Source organism: Globicephala melas, chromosome 15 (assembly GCF_963455315.2).
Source record: "Globicephala melas chromosome 15, mGloMel1.2, whole genome shotgun sequence".
NCBI classification, from domain to species: Eukaryota; Metazoa; Chordata; class Mammalia; order Artiodactyla; family Delphinidae; genus Globicephala; species Globicephala melas.
In genome coordinates this window covers 41,647,942-41,666,942 of record NC_083328.1, presented here as the reverse complement: position 1 = coordinate 41,666,942, position 19,001 = coordinate 41,647,942, and the positions used below count along the sequence as shown (strand labels likewise).

Below are 19,001 nucleotides of genomic sequence, written 5' to 3'. Positions count from 1 at the left end.
TATCTATGCTATATTATTATTTTTTTAAAAAAAGATGTTGGGGGTAGGAATTTATTAATTAATTAATTTATTTTTGCTGTGTTGGGTCTTCGTTTCTGTGCGAGGGCTTTCTCTAGTTGTGGCAAGCAGGGGCCACTCTTCATCGCGGTGCGCGGGCCTCTCACTATCGCGGCCTCTCTTGCTGCGGAGCACAGGCTCCAGACGCGCAGGCTCAGTAGTTGTGGCTCACGGGCCTAGTTGCTCCGCAGCATGTGGGATCCTCCCAGACCAGGGCTCAAACCCATGTCCCCTGCATTAGCAGGCAGATTCTCAACCGCTGCGGAATCAGGGAAGCCCTACGCTATATTATTATATATAATAATTGTAAGTACACATGGTCAATAAATGTTGGAAAAATACCCAGATACATTTTATCATCTATCACTTTAAGATGTACTCAACTTAGGCAAGAACTTAACTAAGTATTATCATTACTTTCCATACGATTTAAAGATATGTATGGAGAAAAAACTACATCTCCTAACAGTAGTAAATTTTACCTCAAGAAAGGTATGTTCTTGCTACAGAGTCTAATAAATGAAAATATTTATATAAAATATAAAAATATTAAAGGTCTGAGTTTAAACCCATGCTAAAATTCATCTGGAATCTTAAGGGACCCCAGACAGCCAAAAGAATCTTTAAAAAGAAAAATAAAGTTGGAGGACTCACATCTCCTGATTTCAAAACTGACTACAAAGCTACAGTAATTAAAACAGTATGGTGCTGGCATAAGACAGACATTCTGACCAATGGAATAAACAGCCCAGAAATAAACCAGCATATGCACTCAAATGATTTTCAACAAGGGTGCCAAGACCACTCAGAGGGGAAAGGGCAGTCTCTCCAACAACCGGTGGTGGGAAAATGGATATCCACATGCAAAACAATGAAGTTGGACCCTTACATTACACCACATACAAAAATTAACTCAAAATGGCTGAATGTCCTAAATGTAAGAGCCAGAACTATAAAACTCTTAGAAGAAAATGTAGGGAGCAAGCTTCGTGACACTGGATTTGGCAGTGATTTCTTAGACACCAAAAGCAAAGGCAACAACAACAAAATAGTCCAACAAAAATTGGACTTCATCAAAATCAATAATATATAAAGTACACCTATAATAAAACAACAAAAACCCAATTCAAAAACGGGCAAAGGACCTGAAAAGACAATTTTCCAAAACAAGATACATAAATAGCTAATAAGCACATGCAAAAAGAAATGATCAACATAATTAATCATTAGGGAAATGAAAAATCAAAACCACAGTGAGATACCACTTCACACCCATCCAGATGGCTACTATCAAAAAACCAAATAAATATTGGCAAGGGTGTGGAGAAACTAACTGATGTGCACTGCCTTACTTTTCCTCTAGACAATTTATACTACAATGATAGTCAGCAAGTCATCTGCATGTTTATATACTTACTTATTCATTTAACGAACACTTACATAAATAACTTTACTTATTTTTACTTTACTACTTCCTGTTCTCCTATGCCTCCTCTCCCTCTATGTGACTCCTCTACAAAGCATCTTCAAAAACAACCTAAGTCCCCAATCTTTTTACCTATAACACAATATGCCCACAGAGTACAACACTTGCACAGCCCCAATCAACGGGTTGCATTTCCCACTATCATTCTGTTAAAGTAATATGAAATTCCTGTTACTACATAAATCAAAAGTCAACCCTAAAATCTCATAATTATTTCAATTGGTAAATTATTATTTATTCCCCTTTTCCTCCACAGTTCTCTTTGAGTTATTTTACTGGTCTCTGTACCCCCAGAGAATAATCAGGGAAAAAGAATGAAAGCATGGTATTACCAAACATGCTTCTCATTCTAGAAAAATATATGGTGGAAGAAGAGGTTAAAATGATTTGCTGAAAGGGACTTTGGTGTGAAACAACAATTGGCTTACTGTGTGAGAGGCATTCTTGTGTTTTACTGTCATCACACATTTTTTGAGTGGGAAATATCACCTTACATTTAGTACTAATTTTTACTGCCATCCTTTCTACAAAGTCTGTGAAAAGAATGGAATGAGAAAATAATATACACATAAATAAGAAATAAACTAAGTATGATTAATGTTAAGTATGTAAACTAAATTTCTAATACATTTTTCAAAAGTTTCCACAGAGTGTAAGTAAATCTCCACATGGACACTCTCATGTTTCTACATTGCTCAGCAACCTCACAAGGCGTCAGTGACTGAAAGGAGCAAGTCCCAAGTCCCGTTAATTAATCACAAAGGAGATAAAAAATATGATTAATGTATTTCAACCCATTTATTGTTTACCACAGTGTGACTATTAAAATATCAATCATTGCTAATCCCAGTTTGGATGGCAAAATATAGAAATTCTTTCATCCCATAAATCACGTTTGTGCACAGCTTTACCAAGAGAAAATTATTTTAACGAAAAGGAATAATGTCTAAATTTTACCTTGCCATGCATACTTCTTCCCATTCAAATCAACAGCAAAATCTTCTGGGTAGAAGTCAATTATACTAGAATCCTATACCAGGAAGACAAGTAAAGATTCAAAAAGTGAAGTCACATATTTCTGTTACAAAGAATTGGACATAACATTTGATCACGTTATCATGCCTGATAAGGAAATGAGCATCCTTTCCTTTTAAAAATGGTATGCCTTGGGCTTTCCTGGTGGCGCAGTGGTTGAGAGTCCGCCTGCCGATGCAGGGGACACGGGTTCGTGCCCTGGTCCGGGAAGATCCCACATGCTGCGGAGCGGCTGGGCCCGTGAGCCATGGCTGCTGAGCCTGCGCGTCCGGAGCCTGTGCTCCGCAACGGGAGAGGCCACAACAGTGAGAGGCCCGCGTACCACAAAAAAAAAAAAAAAAGTATTCTTTAAATTGCAGGTCTAGTGAAACAGAATTAACTAATAAATTTATTTATTTTTGGCTGTGTTGGGTCTTCGTTGCTGCACACGGGCTTTCTCTAGTTGCGGCGAGCAGAGGCTACTCTTCTTTGCAGTGTACGGGCTTCTCACTGCGGTGGCTCCTCTTGTTGCGGAGCACGGGCTCTAGAGCACAGGCTCGGTAGTTGTGGCACACGGGCTTTGTTGCTCCATGGCATGTGGGATCTTCCTGGACCAGGGCTCGAACCCATGTACCCTGCATTGGCAGGCAGATTCTTAACCACTGCGCCAGCAGGGAAGCCCCAACAATTATATTTTAAAAGAGGGGAAAAAAGGCATAATTATAGAGGAATTTTAAAGCAGACAGCTGTGGACCCAGTGTAGAGTGAAGAGCTTACTTACCCCACCTCCCAGCTGGGTCTCACTACTCGCCCACAAAACCAGCTGGGAGGGGATTTCAAGCGGGCCAGCCTTAGCTCTAGCAGCCACCACACAGGCTGGAACAACCAAAAATAATAGCTTACAGGTAGGCTGAGAATAAAAAAACTGTTCTAAGAATTTCTCCCAAACACAAATGATTTTTTTTTTTACTAAGTTGGGTCCTGATGGCCAAGGAAAGCAGAAAAAGAATAAAGTGGTGAAAAATATACGGAACTCAAATACTATTACTTTTTTTCCTGCACTTCGCTCTCTTAACTATGAGATGCAAGACGAATTGTGGCTAATGTTGGTAAAATGTACGACAAAAATCCAGTTACCAACACACTCAAAATACTAAAAGACTCACGGGATCACTCATGAGCTTCCGCCATGATGGAGGTAGAAAGTTACCACTTGCAGCTGGAAAAACCCCCATAAGTTGTTCCAGTGGTTTAAACTGTAAAAAAGAAAAAAAAAAAACTTTAGCATACAACACACAATTTTTATCTAAGCCAAAATTCTATAAATTTTATGGCTCTAAATAGTTAAGCTTACCGGTTTGGTACCCTTCTCAAAATCAGAAGCCATATCTGCAATACCTTCAAAGTCTGAAGCGAATGGTGCATAATGGAATGGATAATACCACTTCCAGGACGCACAACCCTGCAATCATTAAAAACAGCAAACCCAAAAATCTATGTTAATGATATACACAGAAAAAAACAAATAAAAATTAGACTGTTAACCTATATATTCTATTTATAAAGCACGACTTCTAGTATATATTCCATGCATTAAGTTTTTCCATGAGTCCTAAGTTATTTTGATTAAATCTGAACTTTTTACTTCGTATCAATGGCCCCTTGATTTAAAAAATACTGCAAAACACCTTTAATAATCAGTAGTTAATACCAAACTTTATATTCACAAACACAATTTGGTGAAGATTTTTATCCTTATAATGTGTTTGGTGGCATTTCTTTCAACTCTAGAGCTGCCATCATCAAATAAAATGAAGAGCAGCTGCAGCTGACACTTACTGAGCCTACAGGTGAAGAAGGGACATCACTGTGATTGAGAGTAAAACAGGCAAAAGCTTCATCTTACTATTCCCTATATTTTCAGGGAAAACTTTATCTTCATTATAAAAATATTTAAGTAAGCCCATCAAAACGGAAACAAGTTATACTCATAGAAAAAAGAAGTCTCCCTGATATATGTTTTCACTCTGTGCCTGGTGAATTAAAATCCTGGTAGGAGTAAAACATGAAATTAAAATATTTTATAGTTGATACTCAGCACATTAAATTACTTTCTACTTACTAATTTCAGATCACACCAAACTGAACTTGCTTCACCTCCGAGCACAAAACCAGATATTAACTATCTGTGTTACAATCCCCATGTCTACCTAACCTCTCATCAATCTGACATCCCAATTATCAAAGGCTTTAAGTCAGATACAGATGACTCCAATTAGAAAGCACTTCAAGTAACATCACTACCTTATACAGAGGAAACGGTATCATTCAAATTCCTTTCTAATTCTTAATAGTATTTTCCAGGCTTTGTCCTTTGTTCAGTCATTTAGTGACTATCTATTAGTTCCTCACTTATTTTTTTATTCCAATTAAAAAAACACTACACTTTAGTCATTTGAAAGACAAAGTATACTCAACCATACTCCCTGGTGTTGAAATCTTTTGACACAGCAAAAAAATAGCTTTGTTTATATATTAACACCTAAGGAGCTTTAGAAACAAATATTATTCAAAGTAATGAATTTCTAAATAGGAAGCTTAAAAAGAAGTCTAGGTTTAATCTCAGAATACAGCTCAATAATACACATTATTATAGAAATTATGTTCCTAAAATGACTAACTAGAGGTTTAGAGGAAAATATTCTCTTTGTACCTGGTAATAATATCGAAGAACCCAGCAGAGTCCTTCAACGTAAGACTGCACAACTTTACGTCGGAATTTCTCATCAGCTGCATCAACATCAAATTTGTTTTTGTAGTACCGCTGTTTCCAACCAGCTTCCCATAACCTACAAACCAGGCAAAGCCAGTGTATGCTGAATTAATATGGTAACTGTCTACCTGTTTATCACCAAATCAATTTATATTTAATGTCCAGGTGAAATGTAAATGAGTTAAACAGTAATGCTAACAAACACGGTTTCATTTAACTATTTCTAAAAAGTCCGCTTTCACAGGATTTATTACCAACTTAAAGAGAGTTAAACATCAAAAACTCAAACACTGATTCCAGTAAGAGCATTATAAAACTACATTTAAAAAAAGAATAATCACTTATGCTAAAGTAGATACAGAACACTTGTTTGCTCGAATTTTCATACTGTTTTACATGCTTTTTGACTGTGGAATAATTCTAAAACTACATTTTTTTTTTTAAATTAACTTTTTGGCTGCATTGGGTCTTCGGTGCTGCGCGCGAACTTTCTCTAGTTGCGACGCGTGAGCTTCTCATTGCGGTGGCTTCTCTTGTTGCGGAGCACAGGCTCTAGAGCTCGCAGGCTTCAGTAGTTGCGGCATGTGGGCTCAGTTGTTGTGGCTCTTGGGCTCTAGAGCGCAGGCTCAGTAGTTGTGCACAGACTTAGCTGCTCCGCGGCATATGGGATCTTCCCAAGCCAGGGATCGAACCCATGTCCCCTGCACTGGCAGGCGGATTCTTAACCACTGCGCCACCAGGGAAGTCCCTAAAGCTACACTTTAAAATTTGCTGAAGATATTTTTATATAGTTCAAGTTCCTCAGTTTGTTAAAATATATTTAAACTATACAGAGAAAGTCAATTAAATTACTTAAAAAAAAAAGACTTGCATGGGTAATTCTTTTAAAGGTAAAAAGTGATTTATAAAAGAATAATCTAGAAACCAGGCAGAAATTATATGTATAACTAACCTACTCTCCCTATGCTTGGGCCTCTTTGAGCTAAGAGTTGAAGGGAAGGACACGCATGCACATGTACACACGTATGTATGTATGTATGTATATTCCGGTAAAACTTAGAAGCAGGTCAATTAATTCACTAAGTTATCATTAATCACTGGAAAATACAACGTGAAGAACCACAAAGTACTCATTTCTCATTCTCCAAGAGATGAAAACATCTTCTTAAAGGAACACAAAGAAGCCAAAAAAAAATTTTTTTAATTAGCACAGATCAAGAACACCAAGATGATTCTACAGTAAGGCCATTTTCTACCATGTGCCAGAGCTTACAAATTAACTGCAGTCATGTTTCAGAATACAGGTATGCCCTGCTTTTCAAAAGTTCACTTTACACCACTTTGCTTTTACAAAAGACTCTCATTAATACCTGTTTTCTCTAATAGAAAGAAATGCAGAGATTTCGCTTAAAAAAAAAAAAAAGGCAGAAAATGGGAATCTCGTTTAGCACATTTGTTTTCAGCGTGCACCCCAGAAGGAGTGGCCCCGCCAGCCCCTTCCCCAGGAATCACACTCAGCGTCTTAGCATCTGCCGCCAGAGCTGTGAGCTGTGTCTGTGAGCATCTGGGCTTTATCTCCATTTATTTTGTGCAGCAAGACGTGACCTAAGGTAACTCCTTCTTTACGCCGTTTCGGCTCTGAAAGATTTCATAGGCCCCATCCACTTTCGGATACTGGGGGAAACCCGCACATATTACCAATTTTAATTTCCCGCATACACAAAGGATTCACAGAACATCAATCAGGAGAACTATCCTCTATCCATGATGTGGATTATCACCATTTTACAGAAAATATGAACAAAATAAATGCTAAGAATCCCAAGCATTTCTTGAGAAGCATTTCTACCTTGATTATCCCCAGCACCTGAATTAAATAATAAAGTACTAAATAAATCAAGTTTACTATTAAGCTAGTATTGATCATGATGACCTCAGAGTAAAACAAAAGATACTCTAAGAGGAAATCCACTGTTATAGAAGCAGAGGATAAAAACTCAGGTCAGGTAAATGTTCGATGACCAGTCATCACAGATATTAGAATCTAACATCAAAGAACATTTCTAATTATAAACACACCACCCACATCCTATATAAGAAGCACGAGATATGGACCACCATTGTTTACTTAACTCTGAACTATATCATTTTTGCTAAATTCTTAATGAGTTACATTTATTAAGACTGTTGGCCTTTTGCACTTGGAGCCCAGGATTGAAACCTAGATTTAATTACAGGAGAGGCTGTTAATCTTATTATATGATGATCTCCAACTTCTGGACAAATTAAAGAATCAAAGTTTCCCATTACAAATGTTAAGTATGGGACTTCCCTGGTGGCACAGTGGTTAAGAATCCGCCTGCCAATGCAGGGGACTCGGGTTCGAGCCCTGGTCCGGGAAGATCCCACATGCCATGGAGCAACTAAGCCCATGTGCCCCAACTGCTGAGCCTGAGCTCTAGAGCCCACGAGCCAAAACTACTGAAGCCTGTGTGCCACAACTACTGAAGCCCATGGGCCTAGAGCCCGTGCTCTGCAACAAAGAGAAGCCACCTCAGTGAGAAGCCTGCACACCGCAACGAAGAGTAGTCCCCACTCACCACAACTAGAGAAAGCCCACGTGCAGCAACGAAGACCCAACGCAGCCAAAAATAAATAAATTTTTTAAAAAATAAAATAAATGTTAAGTATACAGCTACAGGGAAACTTCTCTGTCATGAAATATAACTATGCATATACAAGTCTGTGTTTTTTTAAAAATATACATATTTATTTCTTAACCAAATAAGTTCTACATATTTCATCTTGAGGAAGAAACTTTTCAACTAAGAAGATTAAAGCAAACCATATCAAGTATCCAAGTGTAACTGAACTTTCTGGGTTAAGCAGCTTGAAAATGCAATCTCCACGCAGTGACCTTCAGATCACACAGTCAGAGCTAAACACCTCATGCCCAGTCCATCTAGCGCCCGCTCTCAGAGGGAAAAGTGGCTTGGAGGACGAAAACCTGCATACTAATCTAGATACTTAGGTTTAACAGCTATAGCTTACACATCTCACTGGAATTTACTGACTATTCTAACCCTCCACATTAATTACTTGTGGATAAAAAGATCACAGGCAAGCATCTGAAGGCACTGCTGCTCTGAGCTAATAGCATTAATTAGACCGCCTCTATTTCAGCAATTTGCTAACAAAGTGCTACCAAAAAATGGCTTCACCTGACGTTATCCTCTGGCTCAGGTTCACTGTCACTGTCTTCCACTTTTCGCTTAATTCCTCCTCTCGGAGATGGGGAGCCATCAGAAGTGAAACTCGCATTAGGAGACACTGAAGGACTCTGCAGGCAATTATGACATTAGAGAGGAAGGACTTAATTATTCATTTCACATAAGAAGTTACATCCAACTGCTACTACCACCATGCTTCACGGTAATACATTTTTTAAGGCTGTTAAATAGATATTAGTAAACGTATTTAGAAAGCACAAAGACTGATCTTGGCCTATTGCACTTCCCCAAAAAAGAGTAATATGGTACCAAGCTTCCTATGCTTAAACTCAAAAGAATCTGAACATTCTTAGGGTAAAAACTGCTTCAGAAGAAAAAAGAAAAATTTAATTTTATAAATTTAAAAAATTAATACTTAAATATTTATTTTCTTTGGTGATTCGCTGATCTTATGAATTCACGATCACTTTCCACCAATCAAACAGCAAAACGGTAAAGGGGGAAAAAGATAAATAAATAAATTAGTAATACATAAAATAGTCAAGCGGGTGAAAATAAAGTTAAATGGTATGTGTTCAACCTAGTATAACCACTCTGGAAAGCAACAGTTTAGTAATAAGGCTCTGCCAGATAACTGTTAAATTATTTTACATACACTATTTTAAAATTCAATGTACAAATAAAAATCTATTGGTCATCTTAGAAAAATGCACATCTTATTAGTATTTCAAAGACTTGGATACCACTTTAAATTCAGTATTATCTCTTCCCTTTGTACTTAACTCAACGAAGATAGGCACACCCTACAGTATTTTAATTTTAACTAAAAAATTAAAGTCTTCTGCAACTTTAGTTTTATGTTAAATGACCAAAAACACAAGTGGCAAAAAAGGTTTTCATAGTAAAGGTTTTGTTCTATTATTCACAATATATTAGATAGTTTGAGTAAATTGAATTTTTTAAATTGAGAGCTCAGGAGGCTATTTTGTTGATACTATAATTAGCATAAAGGCAGTTCATACCACAGGCTAAGAAAGTTTGTTACAACAAAGCAAAATTATATTTCACATAGAGCTTATAACACTTTCCTTTTAAAAACGTATAGTATCAATTTTACTCATGATATCGTATGGCCAATACTGTCCAAAACCCCTCACAAAACCCAGTAAAAAAATAAATCCAGGAAGGCACTGTTGCACTGGGAAAATGAGATGGGTATTTTCAGTCAGACAGACCTGGGTTTGAAATACCAAACCAGCCTTTCTCCGTGTATGGCCTTGGGCAATTTATTTAACCTGTCAGCCTCAACTTGAAATGGAGATGCTACTGTTCTCTATCTTAACAGATTACTGCAGGGATTAAACGAAACACCACATGTGGAAGATCAATAGCACACCTGACTCACTAAGTCATCACTTTTATTTTTAAACCCCACACTGATCCATTTGGATTAAATTATGAAGGGAAGTTGGGTAAAAAGCAAACTTTCCCAAATTGACAAAATATAAATTCCATCTTTAGATAACAAAAATAATATACCTTCAAGGAAAACACGAAAGGCGGGTGTCTGCTCTTTAATGCTAACCCCCCCCCACTGCTCTTTTCTCCTCTCCCTCTACCAACAAAAGGATTCCTTCCTAAACATACCAGATTCATAACAAGTCATAAAAATTTTTTTAAAATGCTGTTTTGTAATCATATTCTGTTAATTGAGAATGGCTGCAGATATAATGAAACCATACTTCAGAATGCAAAAATTAAAAACACATATTTATGAAGAAACAGAAGCCATCTGATAAAACACTGTCAGTGTTCACCGTCAGCAGAGATTGGTCAAGTACTGCAGACTAACACGCCCAAACAGCTCAAAAAAATCAATAAACAAAAATAAACAAAAACACACCAAAAGAGCAAAACTCCATAACTTTAAAGGCCCTCTTTAACTGAACTGGTAATATGCCTTCATGATTACTTTAAATTCAGAACATTCTAGATGAAAATCCCTCTTTGCAAAGACTCCAAAAGAAATACACTGTCAAGAGGAATTAATACAGGATCAAATAAGCAACGTAAACACCAACCTCCCCACTCTCACTCCCCTGGGAGACGTTACTAATCAACAGTGGATCTGGTTCTGTGGAGCCGGACTGTAATACTGCAATCCTTCTCAGGGCAATCACAGGTGACAAAGTTTAAACCTACTGCCTCCCTGACATTAAGAAAAAAGCATTCTATCATATCATCAATATGGTGTTTGAGAATGCCAGTCACTTTCAGTTCCACTCTGTGGGGACTGTAGTCACTATGATCTTAAATGATGGACATCAGCTTTTTCTGTTCTACTCAAGTGTCTCACTGCAATCCCTTTCACTGACCTTCCACATCTCACTCTGTATAAGAAAAAAAAATCAAAAATAGATACATGTACATGTATACGTCTGGCCAAAACGTTTGTTGGTCTTTTTCCATTAAGATGGCTCTAGTAGCGCTCAGTTGTCTTTAACTTCATTTGAAACAATTTTCTTTTCTTTTTTATGGCTACGTTGGGTCTTTGTTGCTGCACGCAGCTTTCTCTAGTTGAGGTGAGCGGGGGAGGCGGGGGGCTACTCTTCTTTGCGGTGCGTGGGCTTCTCATTGCAGTGGCTTCTCTTGTTGCGGAGCACAGGCTCCAGGCGCGCGGGCTTCAGTAGTTGCAGCATGCGGGCCCCAGAGCGTGTGGTCTTCAACGGTTGTGGCACATGAGCTCAGTAGTTGCACCTTGTGGGCTCTAGAGCATGGGATCAGTAGTTGTGGCGCACAGGCTTAGCTGCCCCGCAGCATGTGGGATCTTCCTGGACCAGGGATCGAACCCGTGTCCCCTGCACTGGCAAGCAGATTCTTAACCACTGGACCACCAGGGAAGTCCAAAACAATTTTCTTAGATTGTATTGTGACAGCTGTCACATCAGTGTGCATTTTAAAAAAAAACATCAAGATTGGTGAATTTTTGTGTAGCCATTTTAATATTGAAGATGGAAGAAAAAAGCAACATTTTTGGCATATTATGCTTTATTATTTCAAGAAAGGTAAAAACACAACTGAAACGCAAAAAAAGATTAGTGCAGCGTATGGAGAAGGTGCCGTGACTGATCGAATGTGTCAAAAGTGGTTTGCGAAGTTTCATGCTGGAGATTTCTCGCTGGACGATGCTCCACAGTCGGGTAGACCAGTTGAAGTTGACAGAGATCAAATCGAGACATTAACTGAGAACAGTCAATGTTATACCACACGGGAGATAGCTGACATACTCAAAATATCCAAATCAAGCGTTGAAAATCATTTGCACCAGCTTGGTTATGTGAATCGCTTTGATGTTTGGGTTCCACATAAATTAAGTGAAAAAAACCTTCTTGACTGTATTTCCACATGTGATTCTCTACTGAAACGTGAGGAAAACGTTCCGTTTTTAAAACAAACCGTGATGGGTGATGAAAAGTGGACACTGTACAATAATGTGGAACGGAAGAGATTGTGGCACAAGTGAAATGAACCACCACCAACCACACCAAAGGCCAGTCTTCCTCCAAAGAAGGTGATGTTGTGTATGTGGTGGGATTGGAAGGGAGTCCTCTATTATGAGCTCCTTCCGGAAAATCAAACGATTAATTCCAACATATACTGCTCCCAATTAGATCAAATGAAAGCAGCACTCGACGAAAAGCATCCGGAAAAGACAGGAAACGCATAATCTTCCATCAGGATAACGCAAGACCGCATGTTTCTTTGATGACCAGGCAAAAACTATTACAACTTGGCTGGGAAGTTCTGAGTCATCTGCTCTCTTCAGACATTGCACCTGTGGATTTCCATTTATTTTGGTCTTTACAAAATTCTCTTAATGGAAAAAATTTCAATTCCCTGGAAGGCTGTAAAAGGCACCTGGAACAGTTCTTTGCTCAAAAAGATAAAAAGTTTTGGGAAGATGGAATTATAAAGTTGCCTGAAAAATGGCAGAAGGTAGTGGAACAAAACCGTGAATACGTTGCTCAATAAAGTTCATGGTGGAAATTAAAAATGTGCTTTTATTTTTACTTAAAAACCAAAGGAACTTTTTGGCCAACTATATATAAGTGAATCATTTTGCTGTACACCTGAAACTAACAGAACATTGTTTTTTTTGTTTTGTTTTGTTTTTTAACTAATTTATTTTGGCTGCATTGGGTATTCATTGCTGCATGCGGGTTTTCTCTGGTTGCGTCGAGCAGGGGCCACTCTTTGTTGCAGTGAGCGGGCTTCTCATTGCGGTGGCTTCTCTTGTTGTGGAGCACGGGCTCTAGGTACATGGGCTTCAGTAGTTGTAGCACATGGGCTCCATAGTTGTGGCTCAGGGGCTCTAGAGCACAGGCTCAGCCATTGTGGCGCACGGGCTTAGTTGCTCCGCGGCATATGGGATCTTCCCGGACCAGGGCTCGAACCCGTGTCCCCTGCATTGGTAGGTGGATTCTTAACCACTGCGCCACCAGGGAAGTCCCAGAACACTGTTAATCAACTATACTCCAGTATAAAATAAAAATTAAAAAAAGAAAACAAAACTCAAACAGAACAAAAAAAACACAACAAAAAGGCAGGCTTCTTCTCTTGGGAGATGCAAAACCTCATTTCTCAAATTCCAAATCTAAGGTCCTAAAACTTCTAATTGTGAATTTATGGGAATATAAATTCAATCAGTCTCTTGATATGGCAAAAATTCCACATACAGGATTGCCCTATAAAAAGGGATTTTATCATCAATAGGATAACTAATAGAAAAATAAAACTTAAATATCCAAACTTATGCAATTTCCTTGCATCTATCATAGTAAAAGTTTACATAGTATCTTTTCTCCCTTTACAAAACTCTCTCTCTCTCATGCCTACTAGCCTGAAATAAGCAATAGCTTTATCTGCTGTATGTGTGTGTTAGTTCATGGTCTATTCCCTCACCCCTGCTTGCTGTCTTGCCGTGTGCTCTGAGCTCTTGGTCTTCTGTCAATACAACAGGAAGCTAATGGACAGAGTAAAGCCTTGCTGGCTGAAATGATCTGCTCACGCAGCTTGGATTACAAAGTTCAAATAAGGAGGGATACCATGAGGCAAATCCATTCTGAGTTCGGTAGTGAGAACTACCTTAAAACACATGCTCGGATCTATCCTATGACTGAGTTGGAGAGGGAAGCTTAGGCAGTAAGGAGTATCTGTATTTAACAGACTGAGGAATACCATTCTGCAAAATGCCCATAACTGATCCCTGGAAGGAAAGGGGAAATTAGGCAGCAAAACCCTCCCTTGTCTCTCACGCCAGAGACGTGAGACATTTGGATGTCCCCTCATGCTTCTAGCACCATCACCACTGTACCTTTGGGGGAAGAGGGAAGCACTGTGGCCCATGTGCATTACAGAGACACTGCAGCCACTTAGCCAACTGTATTTACATGCATTTTCTTTCTTTTCACATCATTTAGATATTTTCATATTGATAAAGAATTTAATAGAATTAAAAATATCTCTCAAGGCAAAAGAAATTGAGAAAAACTATAAAACAAAACAACCCCAGGCTAAATGATCAAATTCACACACAACTACAGGGGCATCTGATAAGTCACCACCCTTCAAAGCTACATAAAAGTGAGTCACTTACAGAGTTATTCTGCATCCTCATTTCATAGGCTGCTTGTCTCGGATTATGGGCTACTTGAGATCCTGGTGAGTTTCTTGAACCAAGGGCATGAGGGGTTAATATTCCACCAGGAGAGAAAGATGGTTGATCTCTCTAACATACATGGAAATAAATGAATGTAGAAATTAAAATTACATCACAACACAGTTAGATGACAGGAAGAAAAGAGGGCAATAGAAAGAGTCCCCACTGTAAGCACTTAAAAGACGAAATGGATTTCTGTTAACATGACAGGGTTGTCTACACTTTGATATAATGGTAACTTACCCTGTAAACAACCGTTTGTAATAGTAACTCTGCTCTAAAAGTACATATAATTCACTGTTCTGGTATATACACGTGGAGTTTGAGAATGCCCGTCACTTGCAGTTCCACCCTGTGGAACTGTTCAAGTCTCATTAGGCTGTTCTACTACGTTTACTTACAATTTCTGAACACATTCAAGACATAATTTTAGGCAAATAAAAATAACAAATAATAAATAACTATAACATTTACCTTAATGGTAAAAAAAAATAAGTCAAGAGTTTAACTTCTACTCAGGAAATACAGCTTTTATTTACCCTTCACCTTGCTAGAATTTAACTCTTTATTGCCAATTAATTACAGCTATACTATAGCTATAGCTATACTAGGTGACGGTTGTGGCTGACTGATAAACAGATGTTTTAAAAACAGACATTGACTGAAAGGAAATAATAATATATGGTACAAACTATTATATATAAAATAAATAAGCTACAAGGATATAATGTACAACACAGGGAATATGGCCAATATTTTATAATAACTGTAAATAGAATATAACCTTTAAAAAGTGTGAATCACTATTATATATACTATACTGTACATAATATACTCTAATCACCTGATTATATAATATTATACATCAAATATACCTCAATTTTTTAAAATTAATTAAAAAAAGGAAAAAAAATAAAGTAGAAACCAAATATGCTCCTCCCAATCTAAGTGGTTTGCAACTACCTGCAACAATAAATTACTCTTCTCCCTTCTAGGTTCCTGAAATTGCTCAAATCCAATAAAATATGATAATAAGAGGCAGTCCCTCAACTCCATGAATTTAAAATCCAGGAAGGAAGACAACATTCACCAGAGATAAAGGAAAGGACTGCTCAACCTGGACCACAAGCAGAGGCAGCAAGGGAGGCCGTGGAGAAGACAGGTGTGCGGGGCTTGGAGTAGGAATCTTCTGGAGCAGCCAAAGGGGGGCAAGGCTCTAGGTCAGGAGCAACATGGTGTATTTAGAGGACAGCAGGGGAAGGGCTGGAGGCCAGAATTCAACCAGGCCACGGTGCACTCTGCAAGGCAGACTGAGAGAGAACTGGATTCTGAGGGGACTAAGGAGTCACTGGTGATTTCCGAGCAGAGAAACAACAAAGCTATGGGTATCTTGTTCTAGGAAGATTAACCTGACAAAGATATAGACAGAGTATAGTGACTTGTAAGGGGAAACAAAGGGTTGACTGCTTTTATTACAAAAACAGTATCTGATTATCGTAAAAAAAACCTCTTCAACAGCTAAATGCAACCTGCCCCCTCCTGCCCATCAAGTGTTTCCCTTCAGACTCCAGAGAGCTTAGAAAGGACTTCTTTAAAATCAATACCAGGCAGGAAGGCAGCTGGGTGGGCGCCAGGTCCCTAACCAACTCCCAGCCCGTAAGGAATAAAGAGCTATTGTAATGAACATCTTCCTCCCAAATCGTAAACTGATACCATTGCCAGTCTTATGATATTAGCTAAAACTCACCTTCATTCTCTTTCTTTTTTCTTTCTGTCGTCTTCTAAAACTGTCCTAAAAGTATAAAATCCACATATTCTGTCAAATAATTACACAAAAATGTAAGAGTTAAACATTACCAGGAATGATTCGGGAGACAATTAAAGTTTTAAAGGAAGACCCCAGAAACCTAGGTACATAATTAAACCAGGCAATGGACTGTATGTTCAAAGTGCTGCTTATCAGAACTGCAGATGGACAGAGAGCATTCTAAATTGAGTTTAGATACAATTTAAAATGTTCCTCAAATTTTTTTTCAGGTAGTTTTTAACATCATTTCAGGAAAGAATGCAAGAGTCATGACAAGGACCCTTGGTTCTTCCCTGGAGTGAACAGGCTGCCAATAATGGAGAAGATACACATAAGTAAGAAAACAATTCTTTAAGTTGTAGCTGAAGATAGTTAATAATGAAGATGACAATTTTTAAAAATCAACACGACAATTTAATAATGGGCCTCTATTACCTAAAAAGGGCTGGACAGTTTCTAGCGCTGTCACATGTGTGGCACAAGTGGGTAAAGAGAGCAGTGGGGCTCTATGCAAACACTACCCACCAAGATTGCAACAAGTCAACCTAATGAAAGAAGGAAGAAAATTCAGATGTCTATACTGTTTATTCTGGGCCAGTTAAATTCACAGGAAAGCGTCCAGTCTGCCTTGATTCTTCCCTCCACTCATTTTCAAAATGTAGCCATAGTTTCAACTAGACAGGATTTAGGGTTGACCTTGCTCTCCCCCAGGTGAGCCACTCAAAGGCCCCCTTTCCCCAGAAAGCACTCCTCCCACGCCTGCATTTCTGTTGAGTGTCCAGGCACTGAAACGACAGCTAAGGTGACCACGGCAGGTACTATACTGACTGTCACCCTACTCGCAGCACTTCCACCCACAACAGGACACCTAACGAGATGTGAGCTTTGTGCTTTCTGCAGGAGGGGCTGAATGCTGGATACATGGCGACCTACTCCTGAAAACCTCCTAAGACGTGAACACCACCCACTTCTCTGATGAAGCTTTGCCCCTGTTGTTAAGGAAATGTCTCTTATCTGACCACGACGACTCCTTCTGGAATGGTGCCCTCTGCACTGGGCTGCCAGGACACCACACTCACCTGGTTCTTTCACTCCTGCTGCTGCCTTCACTCAACAGCCTCCCAGCCCCCATGCTGTCCCTGTAACGCTGGCGCCCCTCCGGGCCCGATACTTGGACCTCCCCACTTCCCTGCGCTCACAGAAGGAATCCTCTCGTCTCATGACTCTCCAGCCAGAGCCTCTCCCAACTCAACACCCCCACCCTCACGTCTCAAGCTTGACGTGTCCAAAACAGAACCCCACCCCCAGCCCTGCACCTCCCAGTCTTCTCATCACAGCTGCTCAGACCAGACCGTCTTTCATCTGCTCAGGAAAAATGCCTTAGAGTCATTCTTGACACCTTTCCTTCTCTCACACCTAGGATTTCATCCCCCATTGGTTCCTGCTTCAACACGTTCAGAATCCAGCCACCTATTCTCACCTTCACTGCCACCGTGCTGGCTCCCCTGGATTATTGCAAAGGAGCCTCTTAACTGGGCTCACTGCTTCTGCCTTTACCTCCATACAGCAGCCACAGTGATGGCTTTACAGTACGTGTCAGATCTGTCACTTTTATGCTTCAATGATGCAGACTGAAAGCTGAAGTCCTGTCAGTGACCTAGAGGGCTCTACCAGACCCATCGTCTTTCTGACCTCTTCTCCTACTCGCTTCCCTTTGCTTCCTCTGCTCCCACCACAGTGGCTCCCGGCTCCTCGCTGTTCTCAACATCCTGCGTATGCTCCTGCCCTAGAGCCTTTGCACGGACTGTTCCCTGTCTGAAATGCTCTTTCCGCACACATCTGCCTGGCTCACTCCCTCACATCCTTCAGGTCTTTTCTCAAAGCCATCCGTCAGTGAGGCCTTCTCCAGCCACCTTTTCTAGGGTTGCAACCTCCCCAGACACTTCCTGCCCTGCTTTAGTTTCCTTCATGGCACTCAGCACTCTCTAACACCCTGCACACTACACTTCGTTTTTGTGTTGATTGTCCATTTCCCCCGGAAGAATGTTAGCTCCATGAGGTCAGAAATTTCGTCTGCTTTTTTGCTTCATTTTTTGTTGTATCAGTAACGCTCAGAATACTACCTGACACACGGTAAACAAGAAATATTTGCTGAGTAAATGAACATTTGCAAGATGAAAGGCAAACATCAAAACTCATTAAATAAAAACTATACATTTCTGACCTAACTGTTCAATTTTAATAACAAATATTGATGTATTCCTATTCTACTATCTACTTTGCTATTTTTAAGGGAGGTGGCTGCGTAAGCAGAACAAGTCCACCTGGACGGACCTTACTGATCTTTAATCTTTTTGTGTGCTATGAATTCCTCTCGAAATCTGTCAAAAGCCGTGGACACACTTCCCTAGATACTTTTATATTGAATTCCCCAGACACTTCCCCACCAAGTGAGCCAGATACTTTTATATTGAATTTCCGAGGGTTCATTAATTTCCCCAATGCCCAACCATGCTAACAGACATCATATGATGTCAAGGACACCAAAAAAGATCCAAAGCTGTAAAACGCCCTCTCTGCCAGGCCAGCTGGAAACCACATGACATACTTAAATCTGAAGCACTTTGGAGTCTATCAAATCCTATACATCCAATTCTAATGCCAAATACCATCAATATTTAATAGTACAGAATCTGCTAAAGCCACCTCAAAGGACTTGTCTAACATGAGATTTTTACACCAAGTAGTACACAGTATATATAGTTTATTCCTTAAGCAAAATGGCAGCAGTTCGAGTGGAGCCACTGTAATTGTTGAAGACTTAGTTAAAAACGGCTGTTCTGGTAGACATTTGATATCCCAAAGTTAGTTATTTGAATTTTACATGTGAAGATTATCAAATACCAAAGGCTTTG

At 39.3% G+C, this 19,001-nt stretch overlaps 1 protein-coding gene across 2 annotated transcripts in view; it reads right to left on the bottom strand.

Annotated features, from left to right (window-relative positions):
- XRN2 (5'-3' exoribonuclease 2) overlaps positions 1 to 19,001 on the bottom strand; it is an 80,017-nt gene that overhangs the window by 33,933 nt on the left and 27,083 nt on the right. For both annotated transcript variants that reach the window (XM_030872480.2, XM_030872481.2), the window contains 7 exons: positions 16,027 to 16,071; positions 14,217 to 14,348; positions 8,552 to 8,670; positions 5,271 to 5,406; positions 3,912 to 4,019; positions 3,724 to 3,813; positions 2,501 to 2,573 (listed from right to left, as the gene is read on the bottom strand). In XM_030872480.2, coding sequence (XP_030728340.1) covers positions 2,501 to 2,573; positions 3,724 to 3,813; positions 3,912 to 4,019; positions 5,271 to 5,406; positions 8,552 to 8,670; positions 14,217 to 14,348; positions 16,027 to 16,071 — 703 coding nt within the window. The remainder of the gene's footprint in view (positions 1 to 2,500; positions 2,574 to 3,723; positions 3,814 to 3,911; positions 4,020 to 5,270; positions 5,407 to 8,551; positions 8,671 to 14,216; positions 14,349 to 16,026; positions 16,072 to 19,001) is intronic.